Source organism: Myzus persicae, unplaced genomic scaffold (assembly GCF_001856785.1).
Source record: "Myzus persicae strain clone G006 unplaced genomic scaffold, MPER_G0061.0, whole genome shotgun sequence".
In the NCBI taxonomy this organism is placed as follows: domain Eukaryota; kingdom Metazoa; phylum Arthropoda; class Insecta; order Hemiptera; family Aphididae; genus Myzus; species Myzus persicae.
The window spans coordinates 857,702-884,895 of NW_019101246.1; the positions used below are offsets into that span (position 1 = coordinate 857,702).

Sequence of the window (27,194 nt, forward strand, 5' to 3'; positions counted from 1 at the left end):
CCACTAACGGGCGACACAGCGCATGCGTGGCGCTACAACCGCCGGCTGTGTGCCGCCGCCGTAGCCTTGCCGACTGCCTTACCGTACGTAGCGATAATACTCGACCGACGGTAACATTATTATTTATTAGTTTATTACGTTGAACGTTCCCTTCTTATCCGGTGTCGCGCGATTCAATAATTTTTATAATTATTAATATTATTATTATTATTATTATTGCGAGAGGCATGACGCGAGTCGTTGATCGTCGTTGATCGTTATTCGTTATTGACAGTGTACGACCGTACGAGATTTACGTACTCCTTTTCGCGTCGAGTTCGCTTGCGTGAGCGTAGTCGAGATAACCGGTCGATTTACGACAACGTTCGTGTCGAAAAGAAATCGGATCAAGACCAAGACCCTGGCACAAGAGGGTGGCCCAACACCAACCCGAGACTGTGTCACCATGTCGCGACCGGATTTTATGCCACTTTCAGAGCGGTGGTTTTCCGATTTCTTAGACTGAATGTAAATAGGTACAAATTGTATCTAAAGCAACTGACACTTGACAGCCAGAACTTGTCTAACGGAGACGTTGATGTTAGAGGTGCCCCAACGGAACTGTTGGATTCGGGACATATCTTGCCCTCTAGAACTACACAGGAGACTATTGCCGCCACAGACATTATTTCATATGCAGACTTCACAATGAGGAAGCTAAGCGGTAAGTGCCTTGTGCCTATTTTTTATCCTCATTCTTACCAAGTATTTGCCCTTCAGGAATTCTGTTCAGTCTTTTTGCTTTCCCATCTTTGATTGTTGTGACAATGCATTGTAGTGGTCACATGACATTTGTCCAGACTAATTACGTAAGAAACAATGAATAAGAGTACCTACTATGAATAACAACTTACCAAGTTACTTGTTGTACTAATAAATACCTTCGTAAATACCTAAACCTAATGCAAGTTAATTTTATATAGGTAGGTAGGGAAGTCTAGGTACAGTCATTTTTGAATGAAATCTTTTTTATATACCTACCTCCTGATTACTGCCTCAGATCAAGTTAAAACAATTTCAAAATGATAGGTCAACAGCGGTTAACTATGATGCAAGTAGCTGTAGTACCTACCTATTTTTTCTAATTTATAGGTAATAAACTAGTTTTTTGTTTTCAAAGTACTTAGGTAGGTACATAAATTAGAAATTACATCAAAGTACCTGATAAAATTGTATTTATTCAAATTGATATAGGTACTTAGGTACCTGTTGAGTTTCGTATTTAAATATTACTCATATTTAGAGTAATACAATTATATTTGTATTGTTACATTAACATTTATTATGTTTTATGCTCTATTAGTCAATAGTTAAAAATGTAATTAATGAACATTCAGTTCAGTTAGACAGATGTTAGACAGATGGCATATTTATGAAACAGTTTTTTTATTTTCAATTCTCATGGGTGTGATTATTTTATGTATGTGAAAACACAAAAAACAAAGGTCATCTCTGTATTAAATTTGTTTATAAAAAGTTGATGTAGGTACTGTATGACTTACATATCTAGATACTAGAATATATTATTTTATATCCTTTTTTTTTATTGATTGCATGAACAATTCATACCTAAGCATAAACAAATAACGAAATAACTTATATTCAAATTGTATTTAAGTTTTTAGCAGTTTTTGGTGAGTCGATTTGATATGTCTACAGTGTAGATTACTATGGTGTAAACTAAAATGTGTGTTATGTTGTTTATAATATATTCATTTGACACATGCAAACTATACAAATAATTCAAATTACTGCTTAGCATAGTAGATAGGTACATAACATGTATTTAAATCAGGATTGAAATATTGGTTAATTTGCTTACACATATTTTCATAGTACCTCTCTATAGGTAGTAGTTTTTTCATAATAATATTTAAAATATTTTATTATGAAATTTCACCCTTTAATTATTACTCTGTTAATTACCATTACCAATATCATACAATGTTATGTAAATATTAAATACGAACGAGTGAAGGTTGTAAATTTGATTTATGTTTATTCATTTTAACGTTTTAATGAGTCATCATTTTCCCAAACTTGCACGGAAAAAATGTATAAGCAATATCTATTATGAGTCAAGTCTTCAAGTAGGGATATATTAGTTATAAATTATAATACAATTTGATGACTCTAAGACACAATATTAAAAATAATTTACTTTATAAGGTTTAAAGCAAGGTCTAAAGGTGTATATTTTTTTTGTGACTTTATTTTGAAAATATTACAATCTATACATGGTGTATTTTTTAAAAAAGTTTCTGAAAGAAAATATTCCCGTTTTATGATTTTTCCTTTTATACTAATCCAAACAGTGAATACAATATTGTCGCTAAAATTATTATAAAAATAATAATTTGGGTAGTTGAAACATTTTTCTCAGGCAAAATCAGTATCACATCAAAAGTAATGTTGCCCCACAGCAGTAACATACATTAATACGACACTGACTGATTACTATGTTGAATTTTTTTGAAATGTTTCCTTTTATTTTCGTTTGTATGCTGTTTTTCTATTGTATTCCTGATTGGTTTATGTTAGGTAAAGTAAAATAGCCATAATAAAAACTCGTAAAACTGCTTGTGTCAAACCCCAAATTCATCATGATTCATCATACCCTTTCCCTTTGGATCTTGAGTAACCTAGTTAGTTGAAGACAGTACGGGTATTTGATACTATCTGAGGTTTATTAATATGATGTAGCGGTACCTTGTTGGTATAAATGTGGTTAAAAATATTTTAGGTTATTTTATCACCTTGTTTTGTTTATATTATGATTTATGAGTAAATAGTAAATACTTAGATGAATGATGTACCTAATGTTGTAAACTGACTAAATATAGACGGTAAATTATGAAGTAATTCACTCATTTGACATGGTAATTGTGTTTTGTTGTACCCCCTCCAAAAAAAAAAACTATTTAAATTCTAGTCTTGGTATCAATAAAGTCATTAGCGGTATTCGGTAAATCGTTATTTAACGTTTGATTACCTATAGAATTTCTACAAAATGATTAATTTTAAACTATCATACAAAATGTAGGTACCTACCTATGTTATTGTACGATAACTTTTTTTTATTTCAATTTTCAATATAAATCTTATATAACTAAAATTTTAAATTCTTAGGTATTTAAATTAAAAATGTAATATTTTTAACTACAGAATTTGCAGTTCGCACATACTTGATTTTGTTGAATTTTGCAACATTTAAACTTCAAATCCTCATAAAATAAATCGTAACTTCGAATTGCTGAAGTATAACTTTTTTTATGAGGAACGTTGTATTAAACTGTTAAGCTTTATCTGTCTTACAAATGTACAGCATATCAAAATTTAGTTCAGTAGCACCAATTTGGTATGGTTACCTCATATTATTTTGCCTGTTATCAAGCTTCGAGATAAGAACATTATCTCCGTTTGAAGATTGAACCTTAGTTCCTCATGATTTATTGATTTTTAAGCAAATTAAGGTTGTTTTAAAATTGAAATATTTGTTTTATTTATTTATAATAATAATTATTAATAATTTATGTATAGTCATAACTCGCCTACAAATGAAAATATCGTTAAAAACCTTAAAATTACTTAATAACCTACAAACTGATGGTTGTTCTTACCTTTAGGTTTGATAATATGCAAATTCGCTCGAATAATAAAGTGAACACAAAATGAACTCAAATTCACTAACAGCACATTCGGTCGTTTAATTATAATTATTGATTTGATTTATATGTTTATCGTTCAATATTACTTGTATTGTAAGTGGGTAACTATAGTAATCTATAAATTCATATAATGGCTAATGAGTAATAAGGACTATCAGAAAACTATTGGTACCTACTTGAAAGTTGAAATGATTAAATAGGTTGGGTAGGTCATTGTTTTGGGTGCGTATAAATTTTAAAGTATTGAAGATAAAATCCTATCCATCGGTTATCGTTCACCCAGTTAAAATAACACTTATTCTAATTTTTGTGGTACTATTCCTGTATCCCAAAATCGGATTCGAATATATCTTAATTCGTTGTGAAATGAAGAATATCGAATAATTGGTTGAGTTTTGTAACGACCGTGACTGCAGTGCCTTAATACAAATCGCTTATTTATCAGTTATAAAACATGCATATTACGTACTTACTATTTACCTAAATATGTATCGTATGCGTTCTACGTGTATAGCACACTGGTATAATTGTAAACGATCTACTAAAAACTACCTACAAATTGGTCAGCAAATAGTTAAAAAAAATATATTTAAAAAAGGCTTTTATACAAAAATTATTATTACTTTATTAGTTACTTATAGAAAATGGCTTTCATGTTACATAAAATATAAAATTATATATACGTGTATAATAAAATATTTTAAAAATTATTGTTACTAGGTATATTAATTATTTACAAAAGTGCCTTTTGTGAAATTTAGGAAATAATCGAAAATGTAATCCTTTGATGGATGCATAAATCTCCAGCATTCTTCTTGCAACCTCCTTTCAAGCAAATGGGAAGTTCCACTTACTCGTTTAGAACAATTTTGTAATTCACCATATACATTCAATGTTCTCGGTATGGACTCCAGTTAATGGGGCTATACAATTTTCCCTTCGATTTTCACTATGATTTATAGTTTATAAATAAATTCCAGTTGATTCAAATTTGAGTATGCTTTCAATTTATCACTGGATAGTGGAGCCTAGTTCTACTCCTCTCACAATTGTGGGCAAAGGGTACTTTCGTCTCTTTTTTTTTTTACAAAAAAAATTGTCTTTCTAGAATCTGATTGTGCCCCCAACGTAAGTTATTTACTTCACCATTTACCCTATACTCGTAATCCACGATTCCTGTTACTGGCTTTTGAATTTGGATCTTCGTTTTCATCATTATCATCTATTTTAAGGTCTTCGTCTTCTTAATTGTCTACAGTTTTGAGGCTCGCAAGCATTAAACAACCTCTATATTGCAAATACGTTTCCCTTGAAAAAGAGATTCGTCATCTACGTATCTCGACAACACTGTTGCGTCGTCGGGGCCACCCATTTTTTTTTGTGAGAAGTGATTCACAATAACGCTAACATTCCTTTGAACCAATAAACTTCCGTGTGTTTGCTTCGTCCTGTCCACTGAATGGTTGGAATTTAACGGAATCTGCCGAACCCGGCTCCATACAATTTAAACTATTTTTGATAAAGCTAAATTACTGCGACAGTTGCCCTTCAGACCAACGTAAGTAAAAATCATTTTACGTATAGACTAATATCCCCACTAATATCTTTGACGTCCTTTTGAAGTGCATCTCAACATCATAAATTTTTTGAATGTTATGTCAGAATTTATTTAATTCTAACTCTTGTAGTTTCTTTTAGTACTTTGGTACCTCGCCATAGATTAGTGCCTTTTTATTTTGGTACAAGTCTCTGTACTAACTTAGTACTTAAATATTAAGTTTTTATTTCAAGTACTGTCTGTACACATTGCACTTCGTCCCGAATAATATTATGGTACAAATAACCCATAGTCGAACTCATTCTGAATAGTAAGACTGTTAATAACTTGTTAGTAACCTAACTAATAGTCAACGGTAAATGGGCTAACTGGCGACGGGAGTAACCGAATTGGTTCCCGTTTGAAAAATATATGTTATTAAGTTCAGCTGAATTGGTTACCGTTTGTGTTCAGATCAAATAGTTACAATTTTCATTTTAAAGCATTCTTTTGCATTAGTAAATCATATGTATGTATAATTGCAGGCACAAAATATAAATTAGATAAGTAGTATAAAATATAAATGTACTTGCACTCCATAGTATGTACAATAAAATGGCAATATATTGTTATATTGGTGTTGTATTCAATTTTGATGTAATAATGCGAAGAAACTTACCAGTAAATGGGAAAGAAATAAGAATAACCAGTACTTCAAAAACTGTATGACTGAGTACATTAGTGAGAAACTTACTCTAATTGAATATTTGTCTCGATATTTGTAGAAAGTTTGCTTTAAATTTGCAAATCAACGATTTCAAATTTTATGTATTATATTTTATTTGTTTAACACATGTAACCCTCACATTTTTCACCAAGCCTACTTTAAATTTGACAGTACTCACCTTGTACAATTTAGAAGGAAAATGTGCGTAACCAAACGGGAACCAATTCGGCTCAACTTAGTAAAATATCATTTTTAAACGGGTACCGATTCGGCTTACCTTAATAATAAACACCTTTTTCAAACGGGAATCAATTAAGCATCAGCCCTTAAGACTACGGAGTACGGATATCGGGTTTCATGACCTTAAATTAAAGAACCCGAAAAAATGAACGGGTAAGTTTTATATGTTAAATTGTATCGGTAGTTATGACTTACCTATTTTCCTTGGTTCCTTGAACGTAATTATAAACTAATTCTGTTGTATAGGTATATTTCATATTATTTAATATCTAATCAATAATCATGTTTTTCGACATGTGAGTTGGTTAATCATTATCAATGCAACTTAATCGCCTGATTGTTGTAATTTCACGTAGCACAATATAGCACAACAAATTATAGATCACTAACATTATGGTGTAAAAAATGTAGATTTTAATTTATTACACTATACTTGATTAATTTAGACCGCTTACGACACCGCTAGGTACCAAGTAATGAACTAAAATAACGTAACTGTAAATTTGTTTATTTTTTGGAAAACCAAATATATACATTTTATGAATTCCAACATAAGATATTTTCTTTGATATTTTATCCTTATTAATTATTTACAACTTATGAGCATAAGGCGTGTTATTGTGGTACCAAATATATATTTACCAAAATAGTTCTCAATAATTATTAAAACTTCATATTATAAATAATTTATATTATATAATGTATGTGTATTAACAGTAGAACTGTGCATATTGTTGTGTTTATCTATGATGGACATAGAATTCATTTTTTTAGACCAAAAAATTTGTATTGGTTTTTACACAATCCAAGTAACAAACTGGATAGGTAACTTCATTTATATGAAATACTATACCGCCATCACTTTTCACTTTTCAACAGTGCTTCCCGTATTCTAATCTATAGTATTTGCTTGAAGAACATTTTTGGGGAATATCGGCTGTTGTAAAAGACTTGAATTTTTCTCCAAATATGTATGTAATATGTATATATTATTATTCTGTCTGTTTTCTAGACACGATATAATTTTCAAAATATGTTTGGTCTTTTTTTTACATTTAATATTTTGTTTTAAATTGTTGACTGTACATTTTTTTAAATTCAGAAATCTCGAAAAGTAAATTTTGAATTCCTCAAGTTCTTCTTATAGCAATTAAAAAAATACCTAAAATACATAGTCGAAACGTTGAAATTCAAATGCTGATAATGTTTTATATAGTATCTATCTGCAGAGTATCTGACGAATGAAGATATTCATTACCCATATCTGTATAACTTAGTTGTAATTTTTTCATATTTAACACATCCAATTGTGACTTGGTCAATGATGAGGTATACTTGATATCTATTGTACAGCTGAATGAAATCTCCGATTTTCAATTTGAAATATTATTTTATTACTTATTTCTTTTGATTAATATTGTAATATATTCCGATATTTATTAAAGTATAGATTATTAATGACTACGCGTGTGGTCTAGTTCCATAACCTGTGGCTTAGTTTAATTTCCGTAACTATTCACTACATTTGTATGGTATTCTAACAATAAGATATCCTTAAATATTGTAATAATAATAAATCATATTACAAAACATATAAACAACATATAAGCTCTGTTTATAAATAAATAATTATAATTATTTAATTTATAATAAATATTATGTTATTGCCATATCATTTATTTAAATTTATAAAATGATTTGTGAGGTTATTTGAGTTTATTCTTAATTTTAGTTTATTTTATTTACTTTAATAAATAACAATTTTTATATTTAATAATGTTTTGTAATATGTACTGTGTAGTATGTAATAACTATATAATATTTCAATACAGATTTAAATATGTCAATTTCAAAGAAATTATTTATTTTTTATTTTGATAAATAGGTGGAACATAATGCATTAGGTACAGTTTTATTATTTTTTACGCATCAAAATCCAACTATTAAAAATTATTCCATACTTATATAACATATATCCACGCGTAATTAATTCACAACACTGTATTCATATAACCATATCTGTCATTTTTTGCTTGTATAGGTACAATAATTACGGTTTGTAGTGTTTGTTCATCCTCCTATTTCTTTCAAGCAGTTTTTGTTTTTATATTTTTTTTTTTTAGTAAGGACGGACTGCGCTATAATCTATATTATACCATTTTAAGTAAAAGAGCATCATATCTCTATAATAATTATGAATCTTAACTAAAGTATATTTTCGTTTGTTAGGAATTTTAATTCGTATTTTTCGTTTCATCTTTTAAGTAAAATTGGTTGTTATCATATCATTATTTTATTTTTAAAAGTATGTTTTTCAGTCTTTAGATAGGTAATTTGTCATTTGTCATGACCCATACAATTATTAAAAACCAAGTACTTAATATACTAAAAAGGTACTAACTCTAGTACTTAAGATCTGTAATTTTTATTTATTTACATATTTATTATATTATTATGTTTGTACTATCAAAATAATTCTCCAAATTCGTATTGTACTTAATACTTTCAAAGTATAAAGTTAAGAATTGTCAGAAGATACTACAAAGTTATATTCTTAAATGCAACGAAATTTCATGATAGCGTGAAAACAGGGGTGAAAACATTTTTTGCCATGTCAGAAGGTTTTTCCAGATAAAAATCATCGCGTAATATTTCGTAGTAATATTTAGTTTTTTTCCTAGTTTTATTATTGGTAATTATAAAACTAAATATTGATAATTTATTATTTAGTGCTTTTTTGTTGTGTGTGCACTGTTAATGTTATTACGTAAAGACAGGATCATAATTGATATAACCACACAATATTCTTATATCATGCAAATTATTGTACGTCTTTTCAAGTTTTTATTTTGGTAATAACTACCTAATAAGTATAATAACTAAAAATATTAATATTATATTATTATTTTAGTTTTAGCAAATATTATATTTTTTAGATCAATTACAATTGGGGTTATCTATAATTTTGTTGTTGTTAACCTTATTTATATAATGTAATATACATACAGATATATATTTAAATTATCACTTTTCATAGTAGGTATAACTATATTATAATTAAGTTTTATCAGAAAATATAATAAAAGTTTAATATCCAAGAATTTCATTAGAGGCTAAAAAGTACAAAGGTACCATGTGTTCTTTAAAGTTTTAATAAATTACCAATTCAAATAAGATTGTAACGGGAATTTTAAATACCATAAAATGTATTAATTAATTTTATAATACATTTATTTATTTATTTCGGCTTCAGTTTTAAGGGGAATATACTATTAACAAAGGGTAAAGGTTCAATTATTTTGACCTATAACTAAAAAAAAAAATTACTGACATACAGCTTGACCAATTAACTAAGTATGAAAATATTATACTACCTGTATACACGTGTACTATACTCTATATAGTAGTCTTATGCCTGTATAATACTTCTTTAATTTTCAAATACGTAATCTGATAAGGTCAATTATATTGTATAAATAATACTATACGTTTGTTCCCAGCATGGTTTAAAATATCGATTGACTTTATTCTCATCAACATATTTTTATAATACAAATATATTAAATATCTATACTATCTAAAAATTGATTAAGGATCGTTTAAATTATGGGACATTTGATAACAGAATCTGCTTGAATCGTTTTCCGAAATAATATATCTAGTTTTTACTTTAATTTAGAAACAATATTTTAGTACTAAAATAAAATATTTAAAACATTTAAAAAACGATTTGTATTATGCAATGGCCAAAAGATAATATACTTTATGACTTGTGACAAAAGTATGTGGTTTATTAGATGTTTTTTATTACTACTCTGAACTCTTATAGTTAGTCAAATAAAATAGTATGTTTCAACATTATGATTATAGACTAAGCGTCATTATATTTTAAGTGCTTTATTATTGTTGTATAGACCTTGGTTGAAATTGATAAATATATGCACGATCAAAAAAATGTTTTCAAATGTGTGTGTATTAAATTAAGATAATGAAATAATTTAATTTATCCGAATTTTACTGCTTAATAATTTTCACTGTGATAGATAGATAAAAATTGTAGTCAACGGGTAAACATCAAATTACTAATGTTAAGTAAAAATAACACGCTTTTAGATTTAGATCTATTATTATTTATTAAGTATTGAACTCTAACTTTAGGAGAATGAGATTATAACAAATTACTTTTTAATTCTATAAACAATCATATACCTACTTATATAATCTCGTATATATAATATAATATTGTATATTGCATTTTAATTTTGTGATATATTATTATCTTTATCTTCGTAAAGAAAGTTGGTACCAGTGTTCGGGTAGGTAATGCATTTCAGTTAGTCTAGGACATGTTGGACGAGTAGGCAGTAGCCCCTATATGGATCGAACTGTAGAGACGTTACCTACTGGATCGTTTAGCTTTTAACCAACAATATTGTTAGGTCTTTATGTTGATATAAACTTAAACTTAACTTAAACACTTCAAAAATCTCATTATATATATTATTTTAAAAATTAAAAACATTTTTACTTTAATGAGTTTTGGTTAAAATAAACCTCATATAATATATAAGGTTAGGCAACCTTATAGAAACAGAGTATAGAAATTATTGTTGAGTATTTAACTTTAGTTTGTCCCATAGGAATACTAAAAGTATTGAGGTATATGACCGGAATCTCCTTAAAATAATAAATCTTCGGGAGGCACCAAATTATTTAATTATATCCCTGCCCGTTTACACAGGGTGTCTCAACTCTCAATGTCATTGTCCTCACTCCTCAGATGCATCGTCCTACCAACTGGGTTCATCAATCTACTTTCTGCCCAAACATAACATAACTCGTATACATTTATAGTTAATATGGTTAATGTAAATAATGATTTCACTTATAAAAAATGTACATAAATTTACCATCTTTAGAATTTTAAATAACACGCGTACCTATTATAGACAACAGTTTTTATAATTTAGTTTAGATAAACAAAACAATACTTTAAATTATAATGAATAATATAAAAAAATAAAATAAAATATAAAATATAAAATATTGAACACAATATTAAATAGAAGAAAATATCAACGAAAAAACATTCGATGAGACATTTTTATATTATATAATTTTTATTAACTTCTAATGTGTGTTAGTTATCTCGTGTAAAAATATTTGACTCGTTAAACATGGTTGATTTTACTGTTCTTGAAACTAATAAAATCATATCAGCTTACATATTATTGTATCACGTTCTTTATCGGCATAAAATAATTTTAAAAAAAATGATAGAACGTACCTACCAGTTTTATACAATTGGAGTTTTTTTCCTGTAAACTTTTGAGTATATATATAACTATAAGTACCTATAAGAGTATTAAAAAAGTTCATGTACTTTACATTAAACATCTGAAACTCTTTAACGTCTTTGGTTAAACCAATCGTGTTTTATTCCTTGGTGCAATGTTAAAATATTTTAAACTCATTTTAAGGATAACTCAAATTGGCAATAATATGATGTGCATGAATGGTGGAAACGTGTTGACGAATATATATACTCATCCCCATTTCGTTTGTGGCAACTTGGCCGGTCACGTAAAACAAGGTTTTTGTGTGAATACTTTCCCTACGGGACAATAATATATGCTGTGGACTCTACCGTGCTTACTTTCAGATATAGAGCATTCAAAAAAATAAAATATGCGATATTGTTTATTGTCGTAGTAGGTACTTTATTTCGGCGAGGATTTGAGATGTGAATTCGTGGTAGGAATTCTTCTAATCCCTAAGCTTATACCTATTTACCAAATCAGGTAACTTCAAGAGACGCTTAAATTCAGAACATATACATATAAAATTGTCAATGTTAAATTGTAACAATTTGTATATTTAGGAAAAGAATACCTAAAGTATTGAATGTAATATATATATGCCTATTCAGTGTTTTGAGTATTATACGTTTTTAAGGCCACGATTTCTTACACTTGATATATTTTGTATTAATATTATTATATCGTATTGTACTTATTATTGAATAGAACCTTTTGATTACTTTTTGTATTTAACTGTTTAGAGTATATAATTAGTTATTAGTTTTAAGCATTGCCGATATCAATTGTTAAAATGAAAATTGATTGTATATAGCCAAAACGAGAGTTACGATAATACAATGCTAGGAACGTGAAAGTGAAGCTAATCAGTAAAATACTGCTGAAATAATATCTATCATTTATCAACAATAGTATAATACTAGCCACCTGATTTTCACTTGGGAAATTGTTAACAACTCTCTATGGTCTATACCCTATATTATAGTATAATTTTCATATACCTATTACGTAGTTATATTTACTAATCGTATAACCAACTTAATTTTTACACCGCAGATTTTTACGAGTTATAAATAATTTTTATAGTAATTTTTTATACATTTTTTAAAAATATTACCTAAGCTTACTTTTCCGGATGTACTTATTTTAATTGTTTATCTTTAAAAATGTGTTCTATTTCAATAGTTTTAATGATTAACTTGAAAGAAACTCATTAATGATCATCTTTGTTTGTATACAAGGTCATTGTTTTGCCTAAAGTGCGCATAAATCGTTAAACCTAAATCAGTGACTCTGGGGAAGAGAAGGGAAGGGGAGAATCAAGATGACGACCATATGGTGTGTTGTGAAATTCCTGGGCTACCCACATTTATTGTACCTGCCTGGCGCTATAAGCTACTTTCATCTGTTATGCATTTACATATACCAGAAATAAAACCTAAGTTTCCAAACTTAGGTTTCCAAACAGCGCCTGAATTCATCATTAATTATTATTGTAATAATAATAATTAAATTGTGAATTATGTGATATGCTATTTATAATAATACACAATACCTTAATACTTCTCGACCCTTCGTATTGTTCTAAGTATTACATTGATGATATACGGTGATATTTTAGAATAATTATTATTATGTAGTTTTGTATGTTACGATAAAAGTAAATTAATAATGTCTATAGAATCTAAATTTTAACAACTGTCCTTGTGCAGTGTCTGAATTGGGACTTTTACCAATTAATCTCGGTAAATTCTATGATATAAGAACTAGTACGACCAACTGGTGTGTCACCACGAATAAATATAAGCAGTTGGTACTTTAAATAAAAATATGGAAAATATTAATAGGATATCTGGATATATTATACGTACAAATAATATTGTGCTAAAAGTTCTAACATTATTATAACCGTATTTTGTCTCGTATTTTGTTTTAAAATTACCTATGTGCATAATGTATACATTTATATGTACCATGTATTAGTACATGTATTACTACTATTATATGCTTACATTTAGTTCAGTTAATATGTAATTATATTAGTAGGAACGTGTAGGAATATTATAATATTATTATACATGCTGCAAATGCTACAATTTATGTGAAACGACTATAGATGTCGCTGGTTGTTCTTGTTCGGGGTCCGCGTGGGTTTTACTGTACTGTTACTAGTTGCCGTGTGTACGTTGAAGTTCGTCGGTGGTTGGTCGTACCATATTTTCTTCGTTAAATCTGTGTGTGTACCTATTGAGTATACGTTATTGTGTTAAACGAACTATATTTCTATCAGTTTTTTCTGTGCGTAGTTTTATTATTATTGCTCAAACGTAAGTGATCGCGGCTATAATTTACTGCTGATATTTTTCATATTTTATAAAAATTAATTTTAGTTACTTTGTTATATTTTTTTTCGTTATTCATATCAGCTAATTATTCATATAATACGGTTATTACTTATTATAAATCATCAATACTTCTTATTTCTATATAATATGAATATTAAAACAACACTTGTTGGCTTATATAACAATTATTAATTGCTTTTATATTTATCGAATTACGTATATACAGCTATATTATGGCATTTATATAGCTATTGTTTAATTTTGGAAAACTATTCCCCCTTAGCCAATTTATTTCGATTGATGATTTCAAATTTTATTTTGTTTTCTATTGCATGTGAAATAGTATGTTGATCTGATAATATATTTTATTTATTGTATGGATTTGATCATTCTTCACATATATTGCAGTATTCGTTAACTATAACGTCGTTAACATCTGGTTTGGTTTAATGGTAACAAATAACAATACTTTTCGGTATATAAAGGCGGGAAAATAACACGTCCCTTCTTCTACTAGATTCTAATATTTCCCCCAGAAATTCGACCCTTCGTAATACCACGGATTGATATCATATATATAAATGTGGGTGGTTTAATAGACCGTGTATAATTTTAGTATTTGTACTACCTTATTGTCCAATAAATTGTTACAAATTAATCTTTTTAATTTAATATCATAATTAATACGTTACCTATTACCATTGATCATAATATGTATTATAATGGTATTATGTAATTTCTTCATATTTTTCTGGAACTAATTTATTTTAAATATGAAAACTAAATTTACATAAAATACGTTGGCTTACATTTTTTTTTTAAATTTAAAAGTTATTTTCATTTACATTTTTAAATATTGGTTTCTGCTTATATATTCAATACTTGGTAGTTATAGTAATCGTCGTCTGCGCGCGGGTGTTCGAGATTATACGTGATTTCGTGTCAAAACATTCCTTTCCGTAATAGGCAAGGAATGTAATGTCAAGAACCTGCAGACTACTGTAAAACAAACGTAAAACAACATTATCTTTTAACCTATCACTCATCTTGGTCATATTTGTTATTTCATCTGGTTTCAAGGAAAAATTATAGAAGTTCAATATCACTTAACGGAACTAGGAAAAATATTAAATTATTTCATATTCTACAGTCTATAGACCTATAAACTGTAGGTACTATTTCAGTTTTTTTATCTCGCAATTCCGTGGTTATATTTGTCCATTATATAAAACGTAGGCAGTTGTACTAAACGTTATTGCTAATAATGAATGTGCATAATATACCTACATAGCCTTACCTACCTTGTCTTAAATAGCCTACACATAAGTTTACTCCAATTGTATCGACCTATAATACTGTAGTAATATTACTATAGTACTAAAGTACTATAACTACTCATTAAATTATATTTCTTCTACGCGTTTATACAATAGTTTCTTTTAAAAATCTTAACCATAACTTGTTATGGACTGTTTTGTATTTCATATTTTAATATGTAATTAGGTATGAAAACAACCAAGTTAATAAACTGTATAGTCTAGTGTATAGTTTTATAAATGGTTATTACTTATAATAATACATACGTGTTTGTATGCTCTATATTTATATGTTATTTTTTATACATTTTACTAATCAAAGTACATAATATCATCTAATCCTATACAACTTTATCGCTGTTGTAAGTGCTTTGATAAATAAATAAATAATTAATAATCGCCAGTTGTTGATAAATAATGATATCATTATTTTCAAAAGTCCCATAATATTATGTTTTGTCTTTTCTATAATCGGTCACGAAATCGCCCTTATGCCACTATTAAGCGCATGCTTTTTAACTACTTTTTTCTACTTTAATATTTGTCTTAATTTTATACAATATTACCTAATGTATGATACATATGTATGTTGTATGTAGTTTTCTTCTTATTTCGTTCATATATCGTTTATACATTTAGTTCAAACGAGTCAAACGGATGTATTTTGATTGAGCATTTGATTATCATGTCTGATATACGGAACAGTTTATGGGCACATCCACCCTTACCACCTGGAAAACGAATATTAGATCGTTCAAGTTCTGAAGACAGAAAATCAACTTTTGGATTCATACGAAAATTTCCATCCGTCCGCCGCAATAGCAAAAAAGAAAGCATGATGGATACCACTTATGAGAGTTTCGATAGTTTATTTGAAGACAACGATATCGTTTTAGTCGAAACCGAATATGTTGAAGATTCCAGTAAGATCAGAAGACCATTTACGTCAATGTTCAGAAGCCGATCTGATGGAAATTTAGCTGGGTCTTCGATAAGTGGTTCGATTTTGTCTCAGGAGTCTGCAGAACCAAAGGGATTTACCAAGTATTTGAGAGCGCTAAGTGGAAGTTGGAAAAATTTGTTGAATAGTAAGTGATACAATAACAAGAATAAAACAAAACAATAGAATATAATAGATTCATCTAGTTTTTGGGATTCGGAATAATAGTAGGTACTAGGTTTAATATTTATGTTAACCTGTAATAACGTCGGATGTCAATTGAATAGTTCAAATAAAATTTCACCAAGTATAATATTATAAAATGTACACGTAGGTACCTACGATTTAAATAATGTACCCGGACGTACGACATGTATTCAAATCAAATGAATTAAACTTAAGAACTCAACTGAAAACAAAAAAATTATACCTATCGTTCGATTATACGGAATGGGCGATAATAATAATTCATATTATTGTATTTAATCTTGTGTGCCCATTGTCCAAACATACTCGTGTTTCCGTCTTTTATGTTCCCCTCGTATCAAACAAGCAATCATTTTAATTGTGTTTAGCAGGCTACACATATTTTAGTATATAACTTCGGATCATTGAATACAGCGTTGGTGTTTAGTCATTACAAATAGATGAATAATAGTTTCAACACTTTTTTACCATAATTTAGTGTTCTATTGACTAATCAGTATAATTACCGTCGTGTTTTGGTCACAAAAAATATGAATTATCATAATAATGTTATGCCCTTGCATCAAATACTCAAATTCTGAAAACGTATGATGAATTAAATTTTTTTTTTAAGAATATTTAAAATGTATATAGCTTAACCTATTTATATTAATTGGTGTATACACAAATAAAGATACAATCTAATATAATGCCTTTAGAATTTATTGAATATTATTGATGTTATTGTTATAGCAACAGTTCGATATCATTATTTAGATTGTAAAATTGTTTTCGATAATTATAATGGCGATTCAAAACTTTAATGTGATTTGTCTTAAGTAGTCTAATTAAAGTATATCAATGATTATTATAAAATTGAAAATAATACACTTGCTGTGTGTGTTTACATAATAAACAATTAGAAGCGTATGATTATTATAGTTCATGAATCTTTTATGTGTCAGATACATGGATAACTGATCCTGGTGTATCTTAACTCTATTAAATTGTAGTTATTATTGAGGGCGGTCACACCTGCGTGTGCTGTTTCCTCTTTACAAACGTACAACATAGCAATTTTGTGTTGTTATAGCTTTAGTATTTGAGTTAATCGATATATTATCAAATTTTAAGTGAGTTATGAGTACGTTTTAAATAATTATTCAATCGTAAATTATTACAATTTGAAAAATGCTCATTTAAAATTGCTTCAAAATTAAAATACTGTAAAAATTATGTTCTTGTCTTTAAACTTCATAATAGAACGATCTATTTTGATATTAAAACTAAGATCACAAAATGTGTTCTACTGAACAAAAACTTTGCAAAGTGTACGTTTGTAAGGTGGGAAAAAAACTGAGACCTCGTAATATTATGCGGGTGTGACGTCCTCTTAAGAATATAATACGTTTTCATATTTTTGTTTCTAAAAATGCTAGTTAATACTGTTTTGCGATCGAAACATTTAAACTATCATTGTTTGATATCGTCTAATCTTGATATTATTGCTAAAAACAATCATTTAGAAAAAATGATTTTAAATGATTTATTGTTTTAATATTTTCTAATACACTTAATCTAATATAGGAACCTAAGTATATGTTTTAAATGCATTAATTATACAGTTAACAGTTTAAATTGCCAATTCCCTTTTCAAAACAATTCTCATTATCACTAGGTTTGTAACTAAATGTACTTAATCTTAAATCATACTTGGTCGCTGATTTTTGATATTGATATTTGATAATACCTATTACTTACATTTTAGGTATTTGATTTATACAAATAACTTGAGTCAGATAATATAATATAAACCTATATATTAACTAAATTATTCCTTAATTACCAAAATGTTTTATCTAAAGACCGTTAATCACTAAAATATAATATTTGTGTTGGAACTATAGTGTATTACACAATGTAATGCATTAATAACATTTTCGTTGCCATATTTTTAATTGATTGTTGTTTTAATATACCTATATTACCGAGCAATATGGATATACTACTATATTACTTACCATTTGGCATTTACTTTATTTTTACTTACTTTAAGCGGATCTTGTATAAAATAGGTTCATTTATTTATTATTCACATACAATTTATCTGTACAAAAAGTATGTTATTTTAGATTCAACATTTAATGAATATACAGTATATATTACATACTTAACATATGGTGTGTTTTTGGTTTCATAAGTAGAGGTAGGTAATACGTTTTATTGAGAATCTACTTACCACGTGTCGCCCTTCGTTTTAAAACCAAAATTAACATCTGTTTTCTATAATGCTTAACGTAGAATACTGTTATGGATGTATACTAAAAGTTTAAGATCTTGTCTCTTATCAAACATTCATGGTTACCAGAATGTATACTTTATACTATAATTTATATTTATAGATTTTTAACGTACTATAACCTGATCGTTAAAAATACTATTTAAATAGTATTGAAAGTATTTATTTATGCTGATTGCTTAAAGGTTTTTATCGCTTATAGAGTTTTCTATAACTTAATACGTTTTTTTAGTTTCATAGAGTTTGTTATTATTTTGCATTCGTGCATATTACAATTTAGCAGACTACATTGTATAAAAAAATATTGACAGTATATTATATATTGCTTCCCACGTAGGTTTTTTGTTCTTTTACAAAGGTGCAACACCTACATTTTAGTTGTATTCGCAACCACGCAAATTTCCAATTTAAGAAAACTGGTTTATTATACATTATATATCAAATATACTATATTATACTATTTATAGGTCTTGCATATGTTCAAATCTGTTCAGAAAATCAAATCAAGGTCATTAAGCTTAGTATTTAAGTGTTATTTTCAAAAATATCTCGATCTAATCAATATATCCATTTATTATAATTTTTGCTTGCAATAATATTCTACCTACTTATATAGTTACGTAAAATATAAACTATATGTTATACTAGAAAGAAAATGTGTTCATTAATATAAAATATATTCCTAGCGGTATAATGTTAAAGTGTGTTAGAACACATGTCGGTTTCTCTCTTCGACAAATATTATAAGTACTTACTATTTATATTTAAATTTTGTTTGTGTTTAGTCTTAGAAGTTGTAGATAATAGTTATATACTTATAAACATACTTTATTTTATGTAGAATTAATATAATATAAACGAAAAATAATAAATGGAATATTAAACATATTATTATGTTTATACTATTCCAATGCAGTTATCTAACAGATAAATTATGTAATTTTCAAACCAAAGATTAAGTAAAAGGCATAAAATAGTTAATGATTGTTAATTATTATTAATGAATACAATATATTTTCTTTTTCTAAATACAGTGAAATAACATTATTGTTTATGCATATAAATAAATCAAGGTTTTTTTGCTTATGTGAATAGTGATTTTTTACATCCTTGAACTACCCTCCAAAAGCTTTTGACTTCGTTCTATGAGGCTCGACAACATAACTCCCCTCTGACAAGCGCTTGAGTTTCAAATAAGTAGTAGCTGGCTTTTGTAAAATCAGAGCCATTGTTTAATAGAACGCTGAACCTTTTAAAATCTTTTATTACTTTATAGTAGATGTACATGGAATATGTGTTATTATAAAATGTATTTCGTAATAAAATGTTTTTTACTAAATTTATTTGATGTACTGATGTTACAGTTAGCAGTATGAACAAAACTCAGAAAAATGTTCCTCAAGTAAAGAAAGTCCCTCCACCAGCCATTCCAGATTCAGTTGCATGCCGACATTCAGGTAGTAGCTTTGGATCAACAGGATATAGTAGCTCCAGCGATGACGCATTTCTAGATCCAAATACTTGTATGAAACCAGGTAAAATTATCCTAAATAACGATATTATTAGGTATTGTTTATATATTAATCTATAATTTATTTGTTTGGATACCTTTTATTTTACGTATCATTTAATGAAAACTGATCATATTATAAAGCAAATATGCTCTTAAAGTTTCGTAATATCTATTATGTATAAATTAAACATTGAATGGATGTGGTACCTACTTAGAGGATGTCAGCAGACATTTGTTTTCAATCTCTGTCCTTCGCGCAACCTAGCAAATTTGCCTTCAACAGAATCAAACTTGTGTCGTTAACTTTAGTATTAGTGTAAATTTATCTATTATCAAACTTAAAATTAGAACGTTATCTGCGTTTGTGCTTTGGCGTTTTTACGATATTTCAATTTTTATATAAGTTATTAGTATGTAAAATATTAAAATTTAAATATTGTAAAAAAGTCAACGTACAAACACTGATAATGTTCTTAAGTTTAAGTTTTATAAAAGGTTAAGTCACTTAAATACTAAAGCTAACAGCACAAGATTGGTTCTAATGAAATCAAATAGTGAGCTGAAATTCTAATTTTTGAACTTTCTTAAGTTCTTAGCAAATTTCAAAAAATGGTGAAACTTATTATGAATTCGTTAAAAAGAAAAATGATAATAATAACCTAATTGGATGCAAAAACCAGGTACTTACTCACCTCTGGCCAGCATACTAGTATGTTGTAATAAATAATAAATAATTGCATTAAAAATCACATTCTGTTAGAATATTATGCTTTCCTTACTTGTTTATTATATAATTGTTATTTCGCTTTTGAGATTTAAATACAAGGTTATTCTAACTTGGTATAATTAAAAAAAATTGTACAAACAATTTTCTTATACACCTTAAGACTTACTGTCAAAATTTATACCACGACAAAACACGTTGACAACATTATTAAAAAAAAGTGCACTGAATTTACTTAAAACAGTATACACAAGAGTGTTGTAATTAACTGTTTTAGTCAAAAACATTAATGATCTACCATTAATTTTAAACTAAATGTAATATGAATTATGAATGATGTATATATACCTATATGTTTAAGTAATTATAGGTACTCTGAATGTCTTCACATATTTTTTTGTGATCCAAGACCATAATAATAATTAAACGTTTAAAAAACTTATGTGTTTTAAAGTTGAGAATAATTTATTTTGTAATCTAGATATCTATGATGGATCAGATACTTATTGCCCAATTGGAAATAAATCACCATCGTCACAGTTCAACCATCCAGCTTTCACATTTCCAGGATCTACTTCGGTAAATAAAATCAACATCTTAATATAATTTATAACCTTAACTATCCATTCATATTAATATTATGTTTTATGCTTAGTATTCTCATCCCAGTGGAAATATGAAGATGTATTACCACCAATTATCACTTCAGGAAGATCAAGGAATTGATATGACACAAAGTCCTGGTCGTGATAGTCCTGGTTCATCTGGTTCTGGTTCAGGATCTCGTCACTCAACGGCAAGTTTAGATAGTGGTCGTGCTTCAGGGTGTCATCTTCGAGGAAATACTCATTGGCATCCAGAACTTAGTCCATCTACTAGGGTGGAAAGACTTCTCCATCAAGGGGTTCCAGTATGTATTTTATTTTGATAAAGTACTAATACTAATTTTGATATTAATCCGGATTTATTCATAGGATAAAGATATAATGTACAGTTGGCTAGTTGATCTACATCTAGAAGAATATTTACCATTGTTCATATCTGCTGGATATGATATGAGAACAGTTTCAAAAATGACACCAGAAGTAAGTTAATTTATACATTTTATATTTCAAACTTATAAAAGTTAAAAATATTAAATGCCAGTACAATATTTTTGAAAGACCTATTAAATAAAATATGTTGTCAGTAATACAAATAGAGTATGTTTATTCGTTTTATTTTATTTTTCTTCATTTATATTAAGTTACAAATAATAATTTCATTATATTTTAACTCTACAACTTTAACAATTTTAATAGCATTTTGAAATAATTGGCTTCAATAAATTTAATTTAAATAGATATATGTCTTATATAATGATAGAAGCAATAAAAAATAGTCAATAGATTAATCCATCATTATTTCGAAATAATTGATTTAATACATAATAGAACACTTTATTACCTATATTCTTATTTTATTTTTATTTTATAGGATTTAACTGCTATTGGTGTAAAGAAACCAAATCATAGAAAGAAATTAAAAGCCGAAATTGGCTTACTAAATATATCTGATGGACTATTAGATTACATTCCTGTAAGTATCTATGTTGTATTTAAGTATATTTAAGATTTATTTGTTTTATTATTAATATTGTGAATGAAATTATTTAGGGGTCATTAGATGAATGGCTTAGATTACTAAGACTTGAAGAGTATGGATCAGCGTTAGAAGCTCAAGGTTATTCTACAATAGATGATGTAACTCAGTTAACATGGGAAGACTTGGAAGACATTGGAATAGTAAAGCTTGGGCATCAAAAAAGATTATTACTAGCAATTAAACGAGTAAAGGATATTAAGGCAGGAAAATCATTTGTTCCTCATTCACCATATATTATTCAAACTCAAGTGAGTAAAAATTATAAATTTAAAAATATTGATATTAAAAATATTTCTAAAAAAATAAATAAATCAAAACCTAATTTATCTTTTTATTTTTAAAAAAAACACCAACAATTTTTATTAAATTTCAAATTATTTAAAAATATTTTATATTTAATTTTTATTTGGAAATTAGTTATATCACTATGTAGATATCCAAATAAATTTTACTATTATTTTGTAATTTTGTAGCTCTTATAAAATTAAATCAATCAATTTTATTAAAATTGTATTGGTTGATACTATTAAAAATGAAACACATCTTGGTATCAAATTTAAAATATTTTATAAACCATGCCACACATCTAATAATTTCACATAAAAACATTTTATTGCCCAGATTAAATGTTCTTAAATATACCTAAGTACTTGGAAGATGTATATGTTTTATTTTTAATAATGTAAACACTGCACTGCATTTCCCATATTTGTTTTTTAATTTACCTTAGATTTTTATTTTCTTATACAATTTTTAGTGGCCAAACTGTTTTAATTTTATTTATATAGTAAACAATGTGGCACTATGAATTATGAAAGTAGGAATGTAAGTACTAAAAACTATTCCTTGTTTTTTTTTAAATTTTGTTTCTTGTAAAAGCATGGTTTATATTTTATTTTGCATGACTACATTCTTATTTTTTTCAATGCTTTCAATTTGCATTCATTTTTATTTAAACCATTAATTGCATCCAAAAGGCCTGCATCGAGTCGCCATTAAGCATTGTAAGCAGCAGTTCTGGATGTGGAACGAGTATCACTAACATAAGTTGCGGTACGGGCAGTGTTGAACTTGATTTGCCACGTGTTCATGCCACATATCACAGCTTTCATCAACCTTGGGAATTAGAGAGTAGCAAACAACTATATTGCCAAACAGATATTGTTCCCATCAAGGTATCTATTTTATAAATTATAATTTGCTATCATCATGTCTATGTCTTGTTGCTTTTTATCAATTTCTGAGCTTTTGTCAATTTACTAAGTCCCCTAGACCTACTCCGGATTCGAACTGGACACTCGAATTTCAGGAATCGGTAAAGAATTATTATTTCCCCATTTGATTTTTTCTTAATAATATTTCAAGCTAAATGTTTATTTATTAATATTAATTTTAATTTTAGCTTAGAGGAACTCATCGTGGCAAATCATTGGAAAGTCTACATGAAAATATAAACTCAACAACTGGAGGTACAAGTAGTTTTGTTGGTCCTCCACAGTGGAGACATCAGCAAAAGAGTTTTGAAGATGGCGATTTAACACCGACAAATGAAACATCTATTCTTCATGAATGTGGTGGTACATTACCTAGACCAAGAGGACTAGTTAAGCCAAGATTAGTAGCTAAAATTCCCGCTTTATTCACTCAACAAAATATGTAAGATCAAAAAATTATACTAAATTTTTTTTTGAATATTCACATAAATAAAATAATATGTATTTTGTTTTCAGAGAAGACTGTTCAGGATTAAATACATTGAAACGTAGACCACCATCACCGCCTAAACGCCAACAGTCTTGTGAAGATAATAAAAAGTGTCATCAAGTAACTGTTGTTGCCGATCTGCATTGTATTCCAACTTTACAATCTAAAACTTTGGGCAAATGGACTGCAGATAATATGTCTCCTAAACATAACTTAGAGGATCATATTGGATCAAATGCAAGCTTTAAAGTAAATTATTTATCTTTTAAACACTATGTGTATTTTGTAACTATCAATATAAAATTATAAATAAATATTGTTTTATAGTCGAATTCTAGTACTGAATCAGATACTATTCCATTTGCCAATGAAAATGCTGGCACAATTAAACAGAGAACGATCAGATCTACAAATGGTTGGTCTCTAACATTTATTTGTTTTATTTCAAGTAATTTCATATTTTTCACTGTGTTTGATTTTAGAATTAATTCAACCTATGCTAGCTGATCATTCTATGCATACTACTTCAAGTTACTCAATGCACTCAACAACAAGTCAATTTTCGTTAATGCCTCCAAGGTAAAAACAAATATTGATATTTTATAATTTTTACTTGCTATAACTATAAAAACAACAAATGTAAATGTAGTGAAGAAGGCATTTTTTACAACATTAATATAATATATTTATCGATATTCACTCGATTTCTCTTGTTGCGATTTTCTTATTTTGTTGTAATTCAAAAACGAATTACTGTAGACACTTGAAATTTACACCAAGTGTTTATTTCGTCAATTCATATACTTGATAAGATTTTCAAAATATTCTGACTCGTTTTAAGCTGTTGACAGACAGTTTCAAATTTCATTTTTTTTTTTTCTATAAATTTTATTAAAATTTTATTGGTTGGGTCAAAAAGCATGAAAATGTAATACAAAAAGACTCTTGATAACTTATTACAATAGCAGTTGAAAAATATTAAAAATTCAAAGTCACAATTTTTTTTATCATCATTTAAAGTTCAAATTTTGACAAAATTGCATATTAACACAAAGAATAATGTTTATCATTCTGTTGTAATTCGGTTCCAAAACAACCCAATTTCACATAGGTATATTTAATATTTTTTCAGCATCACTGATAATTTAAGAATAATATTAATTAAACTTACCAGCTACCATATTAATACTAAGTAATAACAATATAAATTATCCTGAACTGACATACCGTCTTCTCTCAGAATCGTTTTTTTATATACAATGATATGATATCATTGAATTTAAATTTAATACCATCCATTACAGCGATCTCCTAGACACCTAATGTACAGCAGAGGGACATTCATTTACCCGCTTTTTTTATTATTATTAATGAGATTTTAACATGTACATTTTTATATTTCAACTATTACAATATAAACTAATCACTTATAATTATTAATAATAATAAATTTAGAACAAAAATTATTTCATTGTTCATTTAATTTGTCAGTTATATGTATACATACATTGATTTAGATGCAAAATATAATTTATATGTAAGGTTTGCTTTATATTTTTATGACAGTGGGAAGAAGGAGCCAGCAGATGTACTCAATGATATTGGAAACATGTTAGCAAATTTAACTGATGAATTAGATGCCATGTTAGAAGAAGAAAAAAGACAAGGTCTCAATGATTAAATAAATCAATTAATTCTTTATAAGAATTAAGTTCTGTACTTGCCCTAATTGTCAAAACAAAATTACATTTGTTCCATCCAATCAAAAAAGACAATTTTTATGTTCCTTTTTTGTTTCTGTGAGTTTAAGATTCAAATAGCAAAAAAAATTGTAATCTTATTTGTATCTTACTAAATCTGTCAATGTTAGTCTGTAAAAAAGATAACACCAATTGTAATTGTATTCACTCCTTGCTCTTACGTTTTAATTTAAAATTAGTTTACAATTTTAGCTGTATGGCTGATGCTATCTTCATCTCACCTAAACATTATTAACTGATGTAGATTGGAATCAGCCTTATGAATCTTATATATTATTTTAATAGGTAACCACAATTAACTATGCTATTACTCAATTTTATTTTTGAAATTTTAAGATTTAATATTATATAATTTCTATACAACTAAAATACTATATTTGTTACTATTAGTGTAGACATATCACCTTAAACGTCTTCCTGTTTTATAATTTTAATCGAAAATATAACTTGTTTTCAAAATTTAAAAAACTTTACCCAAGTTATATAGAGACATATTATATTATATTTCTAAATTTTTATTTGTAGGTAGCTATTCTGAATAGGATTAATTAGGTTAGGTTAGGTAGGTAACTTTATTTTAAAATTGAATATTGTATAAAATACTTTTAGAGACAACATATTTGACTGATTAGAGAGAGAGAGGTGCACAGTTAGTAATCTTTGAACCATAAAGATTTATATTGTTTAAAAAATTATCCAGTTCCCATGGGTAATATTTTATATCTGTTAGTATCAACATAAATGATTTAATTAACTTTGGTGAAGCTATGTCATTATTTGTATTAGTTAAAAAGTAATTATTTCACTAAAATTAGGTGAACCATATGAAAATTGTATTTTGATTATTCTGTATGGGCATTTCCATTCCTTAGCAAAATAAATTTTATATTGTATGTACAAATAATAACTCAGCTATTAGCAATTTATATAAAATACACCAAATAAAATCATATTCAGTGACCATTGTACAGGGGGAAGAACATTGAGTTTGTAAAATGTTATTTAATGATTAAATAATATTTAGAATCCAAACATTTGTATATTATGGTAGTAGGTTTATAATATAAACTGAGAATAACAATTTTATTATATTTATATACTGGTAGATTTTTATACCAACAATTATTATGTACATTAATAAACAATTTTGAATAATATATTGTGTTCATCTTAATTCATTAGCCCTAACCTTATTTAAGTTTGTAGATATTTTGGTGACTGTCACTAATGTGTA

The 27,194-nt window shown here is 27.3% G+C and overlaps 1 protein-coding gene across 5 annotated transcripts; it reads left to right on the top strand.

The window, feature by feature from the left end:
- The first annotated feature begins 71 nt into the window (after positions 1–71).
- Positions 72–27,013, top strand: LOC111028327. 5 transcript variants are annotated; one of them, XM_022306932.1, is made up of 15 exons: positions 72–703; positions 15,830–16,278; positions 19,980–20,150; positions 21,334–21,431; positions 21,508–21,762; positions 21,827–21,937; positions 22,329–22,430; positions 22,508–22,744; positions 23,474–23,671; positions 23,761–23,811; positions 23,899–24,152; positions 24,227–24,449; positions 24,528–24,615; positions 24,683–24,779; positions 25,767–25,881. In XM_022306932.1, exons 2-15 carry the CDS (start codon positions 15,876–15,878, stop codon positions 25,879–25,881), a joined length of 2,403 nt encoding a protein of 800 aa, XP_022162624.1. In that variant the 5' UTR covers positions 72–703; positions 15,830–15,875. The 5 variants fall into 5 exon arrangements, with proteins under 5 accessions (XP_022162624.1, XP_022162628.1, XP_022162623.1 ...); XM_022306931.1 differs by lacking the exon at positions 72–703 and adding an exon at positions 13,683–13,856; XM_022306936.1 differs by lacking the exon at positions 15,830–16,278 and having other exon boundaries at positions 79–703; positions 25,767–27,013.
- The last annotated feature ends 181 nt before the right edge of the window (positions 27,014–27,194 follow it).

Excerpts from the sequence above, each read along its gene's own strand:
- LOC111028327 (XM_022306932.1), top strand. The coding sequence starts at position 15,876 with ATGTCTGATATACGGAACAGTTTATGGGCACATCCACCCTTACCACCT. Across the intron at positions 23,672-23,760 it reads CAGATATTGTTCCCATCAAG|TCCCCTAGACCTACTCCGGA; the intron begins GTATCTATTTTA and ends CAATTTACTAAG. Across the intron at positions 24,153-24,226 it reads TTATTCACTCAACAAAATAT|AGAAGACTGTTCAGGATTAA; the intron begins GTAAGATCAAAA and ends TTTTGTTTTCAG.